This window comes from Thunnus thynnus, chromosome 23 (genome assembly GCF_963924715.1).
Source record: "Thunnus thynnus chromosome 23, fThuThy2.1, whole genome shotgun sequence".
In the NCBI taxonomy this organism is placed as follows: Eukaryota; Metazoa; Chordata; class Actinopteri; order Scombriformes; family Scombridae; genus Thunnus; species Thunnus thynnus.
Window position 1 is genome coordinate 6785679 of NC_089539.1, and position 14728 is coordinate 6800406.

At 41.5% G+C, this 14728-nt stretch overlaps 1 protein-coding gene across 2 annotated transcripts in view; it reads left to right on the plus strand.

Moving 5' to 3' along the window:
* Nucleotides 1-1995: 1995 nt before the first annotated feature.
* The window catches only part of gas2l3 (growth arrest-specific 2 like 3), a 29070-nt gene continuing 16337 nt past the window's right edge, over nt 1996-14728 (plus strand). Inside the window, exons 1-2 of one of the 2 annotated variants that reach the window (XM_067581650.1) lie at nt 1996-2119; nt 14474-14529. In XM_067581650.1, coding sequence (XP_067437751.1) covers nt 14506-14529 — 24 coding nt within the window. In that variant the 5' untranslated portion in view covers nt 1996-2119; nt 14474-14505. Of the gene's footprint in view, nt 2120-12097; nt 12269-14473; nt 14530-14728 lie in introns of those variants that run through there. The other variant, XM_067581651.1, reaches the window with a different exon arrangement.

The following is a 14728-nucleotide window of genomic DNA, read 5'->3' on the forward strand; positions in this document are numbered from 1 at the left end:
GCAAATGTTTAATCTTCAAAACAACACATGAATCCATTAAAGGGAGAGGCATCCTGCAGTAAAAGGACAATTAAACTCACTACAGTCAACACGAAAAACAAGTTTCTAAAAACTAGTCATCTACTGTAGTTGTGTGTGTTGTTGTACATTTTGACGACAGAACAATATCCAGTGTCAGGGAGCGTAAAAGGGTCGGCTGGCCCGACAGCTGGAAGACTGGCTGTTTCCTGAAGTATTTATAACAAAAAAAAGGTTCAACTGTAGGCTGCCATGGTTTCAGTCCACAATGGCAAGGGTGCGGCTGAAACACAACACAAACCAGTCCTCCTTCCCACTCATGAGACGAGACAGTCCTGAATAGCCCCTGAAGAGACACCTGGATGAAGGGGGGCTTGTCCGCCTCATTGTTTGCCACAAAGTAGGCCAGTGTCACTTTATATATGGCTCAATGATGTTTGTATGGAGACACAATGGTAGTCAACATCATTACCGTTCATTCACTATTTTCAGGGATGCCATGAAACAAGGGGCCCCTAATGACAGCTGAGGTAATACTGTTTACATGAAGTATTTTTTGCATTGCACAATGTGAACCAGATGTCATAGTATCTACCAATTAGACCTGAAAACATAACCAATGTTCCACACCTTTCTCACCTTTGTCCTGCACTTTCTTTTCAGTTCACAATCTGATTAGCATTTATTTTTCTTGTTGTCTTGTTCTGTCCACATTTTGTCTCATTCTCAACTTTTTCTGCCAGTCTTTCTTCGCAGTTCGTCCATAGTAGTTGAAACCATTGACTCTGTTTTGTACATGCATCACTATCAACAACAATCCTGCACAGAGGTTGAGATCTATATTAAACCCTTTTTGTTTTTGTGACATTTTGTGACTTTGTTTACTCAGTGTTTGTGGTCCAACAAACCTCACGACTGTATGTATAAAATTACTAACAATAATTGCACAATTTTTTCTATTTTATCCATCAAATATATTTGTTTCTTTTCTTCCAAGCTTATAAAAACCTAATATGTAGTATTAAAGTATTAAAGTGGTGACCTGTCCCTTTGCCACAAACTGCACTTCCACATTTGATGAAGGTGACAAAATACAAATATGACCATAAAGCATTGCTATCAGACCAGATAGGGAAATGTGTCATGTTTTATGTTATATGGACTTTGCATGAACAAATATACAGTCATTTTGTTTGCCAAAAAGTCACTCACAGACAATGCCAATGTACAGTTTGATGTCCCACACAGTGACATTACTTATCTATATATTTGGGGTCAGTTATAGATCCCAGAGAGGTCCAAACTCCCTGTTGGACCTTTTATGAACAAACAACACAAATCAGATATAGAGCATCAAATCCACTTTTTACAGCTGGAGTCTCAGAGCCCTCAGACAGAAGTAATGTGTCATATTCAGAAGCAGACTTCCAAAACATCATTTCAGTTTATGGGTTTTAGAGAATTCTCATAAAAGGCCATAAAACTGATAAAACAATAATAAGGAGTCCTCCAGACCCCAAACAAAACATTATGGTTAAAATGTATTGTACGAGTGCACTATTATGGAATTATAAACATATAATAGATTAAAAATATGATAAGAACACAGGTAAAGTACACAAGTGCAACTAAAAAAGCATGTAGAAAGTGGTTGGATTCCTAGTAGCATCTCTACAACAGTTAAATGAAGAGCTGAAAAGTAAGACTGCAAACAAAGAAAGTGAAAATAGAAGGAAATTTTTTTTTAAAAGAATCACTATACTTAGCTTATCCCAATAACCAACCACTTAAACAATGTTATCTAAAGACGTGGGACGCTTTTATAGCTCCAGCCACTTCTGTTTCATTGCTATGAATGGGTTTTCATCATTCAGTAAAATGACACTCAGGTGAGCGTGTGACCCCGCCCCCAGCGTACGGAGCGCTCTGATTGGCTGATTCGAACAGCGCTGCCCACAAACACACAACATTGGAGAACAAGAGTAACTCCCGATGACTGGAGTACCAACTCAAGATTTCCACAAGGAAAAAAAACGCTTTATATCGATACAAACGGCCCCGGCGTTTCTTCAGGAAGACTTCAGTCCCTTCACTGTTGCTGGTAAGTTTAAAAAGCCTTACTTTATCTCATTGCGGAATTACCGGGGAAAGTTATCCGAAAGTTTTCTCCGGTTTCTCCCCAAAATCCATGATGGAGCCTCGTGGAAGCTGTTAACGTGGTTCCGAGCAAAATGTAAAAAAAAAAGCCGCTATTTTAATATGAACTGAAGTCCAGTGTGTTTTTATGAAAGTGTAACTCTCGTAAAATATAATTACTTGTTTGTAAGCTGCTTGGAGCTACAAAAGAACACTATATGAATTATAATGGAAGTTAAATGTTAGGTTTTTTGCCTAAAATGTTTGCGACAGAGATGACTGTTAGCTTAAAGTCTATGGTAGCCCAAGTGACATTCACTTTCACCTAAACGCTGTGGTTATTGTTGGTTAAACGCTTCATTTTCCTTTTCACAAGAGCCATAATCAAGTTTAAATGAAGAGGGTGTAATTTTAAACCAATTTGCAGCTCTGCATTTGACTTTACTTTTACGTAATGGCAGGTAATTGACTCTGACAGGTCTGTGCGTGCTTGTGTTGAGCATGAAACAACAGTGTGCAGCATGTACACATTTATCCCTGATTTGCAGGTGGGAATGCATAGGTAAGAGGATCAGTGTTTACTGGTGCATAATATATAATCTGAGAGCTAGTGGCTGCTGATGTGTTGGGTGATAAATAATGTGAGGTGCGGTGGATGATGGGATTAAGTGAGTGTTGTGTTTGTGGAGAGTTCGTTGGTTGGTTAAATGCGCTTTCCTGTGGGAGAATAGCAGGCACTCATGATGCTGTTTTTGGATCAAAGCACACACACACTGATTAACATGCTTTATCCTGCTGGTGTGCCAGGACAATAAAGTTAGTTGTATGAAATATGAAGTCTTGAACATTTGACAATCCTGGTTTCCTGTTGGAGGAAAAAGGATGAAGTAAAGGCTCAGCAGGTGCTTCCTGCAAAGGGTGTGACAGCAGGGAAAGACCATTCATACACACACACTGCACTTCAGATACTGGTCATGAATTTATGGTGATGTTTATTTGTGTCCTTACGACAGCAAGATCTCTTCTCTTGACTTTGTGAATGGCTGTTTAATTTTAATTTGTGTTTCCACTATGATGTCTAGTCATTGGATTGGATTTTCTCCAGAAAAAGGAAGTAGATGAATGAGAACAGGCGTGTCATTATTATTCATCCTCACATGTTGTTCGTGAAAAATAAATATTGCTCCACTATAAAATTTTATTGTTCCACACTTGTATATCTTATCAACATCACATCCAACGATCGCCAACCTCACTATTGATCCAAACACCAATCAGCTGATGGGTAGTGTGACCCTGCTGGCTTAACCTGCTCAGCTGTTCACAAATTAACTGGTATCATTGAGACTTAACTCAGTGATCAGATTAGTGTGCTTCTTCTACCATGTTGAAATGTTAAGTTGTTTGAAGCTGCATTAACCAAGATCTTGTCAAAATCTACCTCCATATAAATCATATTAGCCTGAATCACAAAATGAAGCTGCAACAGTGAACAGTTCTTTTCCCACTGTTACTATTCTTATTTGCCCAAAAGAAATCCTGTTGTCAGTCTGGAGTTTCTCCAACCACAGAAGAGTCACGAGTTTAGACTTGCAAATTAACTCAGTGTGTTTTCTGAAAAGGCACTAAGTGAACACTGCTCTAGAGAAAATTGGACTCGCCAGCGTTAGATTTATTGTTTCTTTTCTATTTGCTTTCCTCTGGTGCATCTCAGAACTAACAGATTGCTAAATATGACTATTTAAAGCTGCGCTAATTAATTTTTTCTAAGTTAGTGATGGAAAAAAAAAATACTGATGTCTAATGTGAAAGGTGTTGCTCAAAGTGACAAACACAGAGAATTATCACTAAACTCTGCAGTTCTCCTCAGCTCTGTGGCTGGTTTTAGCATCTTTCAGCTCATTGTTTGGCTATAAATCATTCCTTATGTTGCTCTGTGTCTGCTGGATGTGTAAATAGGCAACTGTTTGCAAAAATGTGTGCTGTATCAACATTAATATGTCAATATTGTGCGTACAGCTTGTTGTACCACCGCCAAGTGGCCAAAAATATACATTTACTGCATCAAACTTCTCAAACTATTGCTTCTTGCAGCCATTTAAAGCTACAATATACAGAATAATATACAATATAAGTGCAGCTTTAGATAATTTAGAAGATTGTATTACAAGAGCAGTATACAGCTATGTATGTAGCTCTTTATGTTAGGTAAGGACAGTGCTGTTTGAACTGCACTAAAATCTTCAACTGGGCAGGATGACCGTGTACTAAAAGTGTATCTATTAAATGAACTTCTTATGAGTCCAATGTGACTTTTGTTTACAAGCCTGGATTCATTGTAAGTTGGCCGGCGAGCAAACCGATAAACAAATAAAAATGCAACAAGGTTTTCTACAATGGCTCAGACCAAAAAAGTGAAAGCTGAAAGTGTCACTGTAATGCCGTCGTGGTTTGAACTGCGCAACGATCTGTCACCACATCACTGACAATACAGTACGACAGTGTGTTTTAGACTAAGCTGTCACTGCCCAGCTTTCAATGAATGAGCACACAGAAGTAGCAACCCCAATTCTGCCTATCTTCATTATCACCATCTGCCTGATCTTTGGCATCAGGCCTGGCATTTTGGGCCTGTCCAGCCCCCCGAAAGAAGTTAAGACAGAGGCGTGCGCACACACACACACACACACACACAAAACGAACCACAGATGAGACAAAGAAGGGCACATATGGGCTGCGATGCTGCGTGTGTGGACACAATAGAGATGATAATGAAATCTCAGATTACCCCTCATTTATTTAGGGTACAGTTTATTGGAAGGGAGTGGGGGGGGGGGGGGGGGGGGGTTAGGGATAAGCGTGTGTGTGTGTATGTTAGGGATGTTTCTGATGGTGGATATGTTTGGTTCCTGTAAATCTAAAAAGCTGCACAGAAGAGCTGACATCATGCATTATTCATACATGATGGTTTGGATTAGTGACATTTGTATGAGTTCATTTCCAAAATGTTTCTTATGTTTAGGAAAACAAATAAGCTTTAAATACAGAATAGACTGACTGAAGGAAAAAAAAAAAAAAGTTAGCATTTTTGTCAACCACTACTGTTCCTTTTTTAAAATGTTAAAAATATCAACATGTCCTTCATGTCCTTTATGTTTGAGCTACCAGTCATTGAAAAAAAAAAAAAAAAGTAATATCTTTTAAAAGTTTTAGAATTCATCTCAGTAAACCTGATTTATTTGTTGGTTGTCTCTGGTCATGCTGCAAAGAAGCAGTCGCTGAACCAGTTGAACTGAGTTGAACTCAACTTATGTCACAGTCATGTGGTCGATTAGTTTCTGCAGACCAGTTCATGTCATAGCTCATATGAATGAAGGTCAACTGTTGTCTGAGGATTCAGCTCCTCCTAAATTACATAAAGTCTTCAAGTCATTGTTGACCTGTCAGTGTCAGTCTTGCACCCTAAACTGTAGCTTCTTTTTTGAAATGATCAGAAATTATTTTTTTCCCAAACAAACCTTAAGACCATCATCCAAGATGTGAGATAACTCAGCTATCTGTATTCTTTCAATACTATAATACAGCCTCATGTGGAGGGTGGTGAAAAATGTCTATTTGTGTAGATTGATATCACAAGTCAGTTTGTGGTCATAGATATTGTCATTTCCTGTCAGCACAGCCAGTTTGAGGACTTTGTTTTATTTGAGCACTTCTCTGTTCTCATTTGTTTCCATATTTGTCACTTAAAAACATCCTTTAATCACGGAGTTTCTCTCTACTCACTGAGGACCTAACAAGGAGGGAACACAGGTTTCTCCCAGCATGGTCTTAACTCTGGTGAGGCTGATTAAGATGAAAGGTGCTCCAGTTTTTAAATCCTACCTTTCTTCCCACCACACACACACACACACACTAACCAGGATTATTATGTGACAAACAAACCTGGCTAATCAGGCTGAACACGATGACCCCTCAACCTTTCACGTCTCCTTGGCCTGACCTTCTGTGAAGAGTTGGGAAAGGGGGGACGTGGCTGTTTGGGCTACAGAGGCTTATCTCAACTGACCCTGATAAGGCTTGTTACATGGAAATACTGGGGCTGTGAGTTTGGAGGTTGTACATTTCAATTTGTGAGGGGGGAAAAAAGTTAATTATTGGCAGAACTTTGTGATGCAGCATAACATATTCAGTATGATTTAAAATATCAGTTACCAGTAAAGGATATGGAATTCAAATGATTAATATGTTGACAATAAAGGAGGAGCCCTGCCATAATTCATAAACTGTATTTACACTGGCAAGTTTATGGTAGTAGATGTCCATTACAACGCCCTGTCGGTTTTGGCAGCTGGACAGATGTCACGTTTTTGAAATCAGTTTCTGCAAGCCTTCGTTCTTTCCTGGTTCGCCTTTCTGTCAACAGTTTTATATCCCAGTTCCCATTAACTGCTGGTGATGCACTTCTGTTCATTATGAGACGACCATCAGTTACAAACTCTAACAGCTGAGGAAACATCAACGGTCAAGTCTGCAGTGATCTCAGGTATTTCAAACTGCCAGCTCGCTGGGCGACTGAAGCAATGATGTAATTGCAGTTAGCTGGCCTCGTGTGTGTGTGTGTGTGTGTGTGTGTGTGTGTGTGTGTGGGTGTGGGTGTGTGTATGAGGTCAGCAGAAACGGCTCAGAGTGGGCATCCTGCCAGGCCTGCTGCAGCTTAAAGGATGCCGTGCCTGTGTTGGCCACCGCTGATTGACTCAGCTTCACTGATTGCAGACAACGTGTAGGAGGAGAGTTTAAAGAGGAGGAAGACAACACTGGAAATGGAAAATGGTTAAACTGGTGACATCATGGAACTCCATTGGAGACCTGGCTTGTTGGGGTTTGGCTGTTGCTCAGTTTAGTATTTTTGTCAAAGTCAGTAGTCTGAGGAAGACATGTTTCCAAATGTAGGTTACTGGGATATAATAAACTCTCTTGTCTTTGAGCTGAGGCCTCTGCATGTTTCAAACAAAGCAGATCATGTGATCTGTCACCTGACTACACATCACCCAACCCATTCATTCATATATTTCCCTAAAGTCTAACTAAAGTTAGAGGTGTGGAAAGAAACCATAGAGAACGACAGGCTATCATCTCTCCTTTTGAACACTTGAGTCACTGTATATTTTCTCTGCCAAAATATACAACTATTGCTTATATAGTTAGCTGCTGTTTCAAGCTTTGAAATGTGGCAAAATCCTTTCATCAAGTCTGCTAAGATTTATTGTTCTTTTGGCTTCCTGTAACTTGTAGACTCTGCAGGAAACCCTGAAGTTTAAAGTCCCATATACTTGAATAGTTAAGTCCTCTCTACGGAGAGACTTTGTTTACTTTAATTACTGGATTGAACATATTATCATTATAAGTACTTCATGAGACTGTAATGCTTACAGCAGAGTTACAGTTGCACAAAGGTGTCCTCTGACAAACAAGTCGGTTGACCCAATATGCTTTGCGTAAATTCACAGCTGATTGTATCTTCTGTTTACGGAGGGGTTTGACTCCAAGGATCATGTTGGCGGTTGTGTCGGCTTACGTGCAAGAGGTGTTGTGCTGCCAACTGATTGTCCCTTTTTAACCGACCTAGAGTCAGTTGCGTCGGCTCCTTTGCTGGTCAAGATTATGGAAAGCAGAGCAGGAAGCCTGATTCTTAGTCAGCACCAAGGGGCTTTGAAATCCCGAAGCTGACCCGGTGGCGTGTAGTGAGCTGTGGATTACCATCAACAAATCAAAATGGGATTGGCAGGTGGCTCCCACTCATTCAAGCCTTTAAGATGGGCTTTACTTACAGTGTCTCACCTCTAAAGGAAGACCGTTCCAACAAGGGCAAGAGGAAGGAGGCCAAGAAATGTTTAAATCCTTCTTGAAAGGGGGGATAGTCTTTTACCATTGGAAAACCATGGTAAGCAAGCGTGTACAGGCCCAGGAGGAACTGAATTGCTTTTGAAAGTAAAGTTCCATTAAAGATGTGGGGCTCACTTCTTCAACAGACCGTTGACGTATATTTACTTTTTTCATTCTCCTCCACTGAATGAATTTCCCACTCGACACAGTGCAGCCGGGCCCCATCTGTAATGAAAGGGGGGAGGCCGGGCTCTAAATGAAACGCTCCTCCGACAGGGTAATTAAGTCCAGACACAAAGGCTCAGCAGGAAGGAGTTTAATAGAGGAGGAGTTGGTATTCTCCGGGGGGAAGTTGGATCCAGGAGAACCCTTTTGGACTGCAGGGAAGGGGAAAGGATCTGGATGTTCACTGGCTCCGTGTACTGGCCTGAAGCCACTTCACACCATGAGTACTGGGGACACACACAAAGATATTACTCATGCATTTCTGTTTGTTCAAGTAATCAAATTAAATTCCTAAAAATAGGTCTTTCTCTCATCAAAAACCTCTTTTTAATAAGACTTTATCAAACAGAATCCTACTTGAGATATTTAGATGTAAAAGATATAAAACAGTGTCTAAAGGCCGGGGTGTGCTAGAAACACCATGGTTCATACAACCTGCTGTTGGACAATGTCTAAAGGCAAAACTGTTTATACCTGTTAGAAATGGCCACAACTGCAGGCCCGACAGAAGTTTAAGTTCCACCTACCTTTTCACCTCTGCACACCTGGCCTATCACTGTGGGACGCAGGTGTGATCATCGGATTGTCGGTTTCAGAAAGTTACAAAAATTGTTCTGATGTGGGGAGAGGGGGTTTCAGACATTATTCAAAAATCCAACATCACTTCGAAACACTCTGAGGCTCCGTCACTTGCATAATGGTGAAGAGTTCAGCCAAATACAGTTTTAAGTTGTTTTGATTTGAGGGGGGAAAAAAGCAGAAATTAGATGAAGACATCATGAGAAATCTGCAAAGTAGGAATGTTTTTCCATCTAAAATCTCTCTGGGCGTCCAGAGCCAACTAGTGAGGTATACAAAGAAGTGTGTACAGAACACATATCATCTTTTAACACATGCTCTAATTAAATGATAAAATAATTTTAACCCATATTTACTGTTTTTATTCCCCTGACACAAATACAATGCCACGTGGTGGAAAAAAAATCAAAAAGGACATCACTGCCTGAACGGTATTTTTAACTCATTACATAATGCGTTCTCATCTCTTTTTTGCACTTATGCACGGGTGCTCGCATGCATTACCGGAGTGCCGCGGGCCGCATGCGTGCGCCACGTGCTGCGTGTGTGTGTGTGTTATGATGACGGAGCGTCGTAGAGGTAGATGCACTCTGCTGTCTGGAATAGCGCTGATCCTCTTAACTGATTACTGGCTACGACTAGAAAGAGGCGACCTGCGTGGGGAACATGCGGACAGATGTCTCGCCCCCTCCCTCAGCAAAACACACACATATACACACAGTATCTATGTTTAGTTCAAGCTATAGGGAAGCTGGGACTAGATCCCCTTTCCTTTTAATAGACTCCAAGTCTATTATACTGGTCATTTGTTTCCGGACAAAGGCAATTCCACTAATTTATTCAGCACCTTTTCTAGGCAGGAATTAGACAAGTGTCAGGCACCCTAAGGAGAAAATAGACCCTTTAATAAGGAAAGGTAGGTGAACTAGTTGTGTCAGTTTAAATCAATACATCCCTTTACATCAGACAATTTGTAAATGTTCAGTTGAAGATGTGTTGGGGGGGAAAAAAAAGTTCAAATGCAGTTACAACAGTATAGAATCTGAATTTTACCCCTTTACCTGGAATCTGTGTTGTCTGTAACTAAAGGTGCATTGCTTTTACAAATGTAACATCTGGAAAGGTCATCTGACTTCTTAAAGTGGTCGATTCCATTAAATCCGGACTCAAATAGTAGTTTTCCTGAGGGGGATAAGACCTGAAACAAAGCTTTCATTCCACTCATAACAAGAAATACAGGTTAGTCAACCCAAACCTGAATAGGGTCTTTTGTGTACCAGGTTTCTGTGCCTCAGTTACTCAGTTAATCCCTGCTTTTAGAAATATAGAAATATATATATATGCTCATATTCTCCAAAACAGAACCTAATGTTTTAAAAATCTTTATGGAGAAATGGGGTCTTTAGAAAATGGTAAAATCCTAGTCAATTCTGTGAACAGGGTTTTTGCAGAAGTGTCCAATATAACATTGTTCATGTGAAACGCAGCTCTTTTGCATTCATGAGCCAAACAAACGACAATGTAAGTTGATCCACAAAGAGGCTCAACTGCATACTTGACATCTAAGAACATAATCTCAAAAACCGCTAGAACCTCTGGATGTGAAATCTTGTTTGCTGACAGATGGAGGAAAGTGACAGAGGAAACGGGATGTATCAGAGGGATGCGAGAAGAGAGATGGCATTGTCGGACTTTTTTTTTTTTTCTCTCTCCCAGCGACCGTGGGGGAATGTGCGTGGTAGTGCTCAGCGCACTGCCCTTTCCACTGGACCACTCCCAAGTTCACCACCACTATAAAATGTGTTTTGTCTTCGCCTCCCCTTTTTGGCATCGATTCTCTCGCCCTCCTCTGTGCTTGACATTTGACAGTGCGTGGGTGCCTTTGGTCCCTGTAGGTAGTCGTGCTCTCAGGCTCCGCCGGGGCCCCAGATGCACACAACTGGAGTCGAAAGCCAAAGATTTACCCTTTGTCCTCTGTTGTTGAGTGTGACCCTTCACAAACGCCCCCATGCTGAAAAGAAGCAGAGCCATTCTGGATTGTTCCTCTCTTCTGAAATCCGAAATGTCGTTGTTCCATCACTGTTTCTGGTTATTCCGCTTCATAGCCATGAGGACATTTTCCAAACAATGCTTTAAAAGACTTCACTACCCCTTCTGAGATCCTCTCAGGCTTGGACAAGCTTTTCAGTGTTGGTCAATGACCTTTCTTAATCAGTCAGTGATATTTCCATCATTCTTTTTACAAATCAAGTTATTTTCAGTTATTTCCGGCAATCACTCGGAGCACGTTGTGGTTTCGTTTTCCAAATTTCGGTCATTTGATCCACTGTTCATTGTAGTGTGTGCCACAAATAGAAGAGTTTCCATAGTTGTGTCTTACCAAAAGTAAATGGTACAGTGAAGACTTCAGGCTAATTTAAGGTGTTCACTCCTTTTTTTTTTTGGTTTCAGTGTTCACTCTTGTGCATGATTTAGTGCCTCAGGACATTTGATGCAATACTGTATCTAATTCAGTATGTTCAGAATGAGAGAATGACAGGGTGGATCCACTGCAGTCCCCGGAAGTCTTAATTGCCTTGTTAATACGGTACGTCTGAGTCAAACAACTCAAAACAGAGCCGGTTGCAACAGCTGTGGAAAACAAACGTCTGTGCAATGTCATGTGCTCTCTTGGAGTCTGCTCTCTCTCCAAGGCGCTTTTGTTCCAACACTTTTCCACAAAGACGGCAAGTGTCACCTTTTTCTTGATGCCTACAGCGCAACGGCAAACCATCAAAATACACCAAAGCCAGAGGCTCTGCAATTATTGTTTTCCTGCCTCCCACCTTAAACTTTCTGCTGAGTGCTGGTCTGGGAGGTTGGAGGAGTGCTCTGGTGGGCCTGGTGGGGGTGGGGGGGGTGGGGGGGGGGGATGAAAAGGAAGTAGAGGTAACCCCCCACCTCACCTCCTCTGTCCAATTTCATTCCATCCCGTTGCAGCCTGGCTGGGGAGTTCCTGGTTTGGCTGCTGGCTTGGAGATGAGAAGGAGGTGTGTGTGTGTGTGTGTGTGGTGAGGAGGGTGGCAGGCTAACAAAACAATGGAGGCTTTGTGAGAGGGTCCCGCCGTGACAGGATTGTTAGGGGGGGAGAGCAGGGGGGCAGTCAGGGCTTAGCGAAGCGTAGCCACTTCATTAGTCAGGGCTCTCCTTTTGCACCTCCTCCTCCCTCCCTCCCTCCCTCCCTCCCTGTCATCCTCTCGCTGCCTCTCCCTCACCGCTCACTCGCGGAAACCACAGAGGCAGAAGCCGCTCCGGCCGGATAGCGCTGAGAGCAGCGCAGGGTTTCGTGGCTCAGTGTTGGTAGCGGTGCCTAGGATGTGCTTCTGATGCTGAGCGGAGTTGTGTGGCGCAGTTTCCTCGCTCAGTACCGTACAGTTTTTGTTCCGAGGTAAGTCGTCTCATGTTGTCATCCTTCCCGTCCCATCCCGTCCTTGGCTGCTGACTTGCATCCTCCCCTCGGAGCTGCAGTTTTGGTGTCGGATGACTGGACGCAGCACTCTCGGGCAGGCCTTTTGATGAATAATTGAGGATGTGATTTTAGTGTCTGTGGTTATGGAGGCTTTTCTGCATGAGAACACAGAAGTTTTTCTGTTTGTCTATTAATTTCATCACTGCGCATGATGACATCAGTGGAAAACACTATCACATATAAATACTGCAGTGTAGAAGTTTCACAAACCCATTTTGGTGTTGAATTTTAGGATCATATGAGATGATATTTGTGTGTATGTATGTCAGTTTGAAATGGATGGGGGGGGGGGGGGGGATGGTGATGGGGGACTATTGCCTCAGCTGTGTTGACCAAATTATCAGTGTTATTAGGATCTACGTGCTGGTGATTGCTTTCTCCCCCCACCCACTGCCTCTCTTTGTCAAACACACATACACACACACACACACACCCTCGGGGACAGTTCAGCATTGGGGTAATCCTTCACATCCTGTGTGGGAAAGGGCAGAGAGGAGCACTGAGACTAACCCCGTCACTTCCTCGTGAGAAAGTCTGATCTACTAAAACTCACTGTGTCTCCAGTAAAAACAACGTCCTGGCTGACTTTTACCCAGAGGGCCGTTCGCAACATCCTGTGTTTATTCTGTTTAACCGTCGCTATAATGTCCCCTCGTTACTACTATATATCAGGGCTTGTGGCATCACAGCTACATGGTATTCAACATCAGCAGCTGACTCACCAGAATACCTGCAAAAAAGCAGAATTAATATCTTGTAAACTTGATTATACACTCATTACACAGTGAAAAATACTGTAAAGACTGATTTTTCTACGCTTCAACTAAATCACTATGGCAGTGAGGGAGAATAGTTAGAATAACAACATGTCTAAAATTAGTTTAAAAGAGTGAATGGACTTGATGAGATAATCAGGGTATGTCCTGAATGAAGCTTAAAAGTTGCTGCATGGAACTAGTAAAGCTTACAGTTCTTCTTACATCTCGTCCCATTAGTCAGAAGATCTGGTGTAGGGCTGGACGATTAACCAAATTTATTGAATTACTGATATCATTAAAACAACAAAGTGTCTGAATTAAATATACTGAAACTGAGAAGGAACCAATAAATGTCTCCACTTCAGATATATATTTATACTGTAATCAACAAGGGCAATGATATCATAAGAAAGCCACCATGAGAAAGACATTATCTACTAATGTATGGGAAAAATAATTATTGTTGCCTTCATCATTATTGAGGTAGACGTGACAGTTAACTGTGATATAGACTTTAGATCATGTCGCCCACCCCTGGGTTGGTGGGTGAATTATGATATAAAGCACATTGAGTTTACTTGTACTTAAATGTACTATATACATTTTGTTTCTTGCCTTTGCCTTACTCCAGTGGATGTTGATGCAGTTTACTTTTTAAGAAATAGTTTGACATTTTAGGAAATGCACTAATTGGCTTTCTTGTCAAGAGTTTAGGTGAGAAGATTGATGCCGCTGTCGTTTGTCTGTTTAAGTATGGAGCTAGAGCCGGGGGCAATTAGCTTAGCTTAGTTTAGCTTAACTTAGGATAAAGATGTAAATTGGGGAATGTGCTAGCCTGGCTCTGTTTATTAAATCTTTAGAGAACCTCTAAAGCTCACTGGTCAACATGTATGTTGTTTATTTACTCCATACATGAATCATTCAGCACTCCTGTGCTGTGTCTCCACTGGTTGTCTGGTGACAACAAGACTTCGGGAAGTCACTGCTTCAGGCTGTTGAAATATTTCCAGCTCATAACTCTTCTGTGTCCTTTCTTCCAGTGTTTACAATAATAAGCTTTATAATAAACTTCATTCATTTATTATGCTAAACTAAACTTGTCATGTCCTGGCTCCATTTAATGCATAGCCATGAGAGTGCTATTACTTTTCTCAAATACCTCTGGGGAAAGAAAGCAAATAACCATATTTGTTGCTCGCTGCATAATCAGATACCATGTGCATCATGATAAGCACTTTTCAGGAAGACAGATGAAACTTTGAAGTCCTTGTTCACACTCTCTCTGAACTGCAACGTGATAGAAGCACAACTGACATTTTGATATAATCTTTTTTTTCACCCATATCTCTGTCTTATCTTTCCACAGAATGAAGAAGTGAATAATCTGTGTTCGCAGTCATGGCTGTCCAGGCTGGCATCCAGGTAGGTTCATCACCATTTTGACCAATCCTGTGGACATTTTGGACCTTAGGCACTACTTAGCATGTGCAGCTACATATGCGTACCAAGTTTAAAATCTCTGCATTGTAGTTGGGCTGAGTCCTTGTTACAGAGGCCTCTTAAGGCCAGTCAGCACCATCGTTGGTGTCCAAGCAGTGAGTCATCACTATCTGTGGGCCAA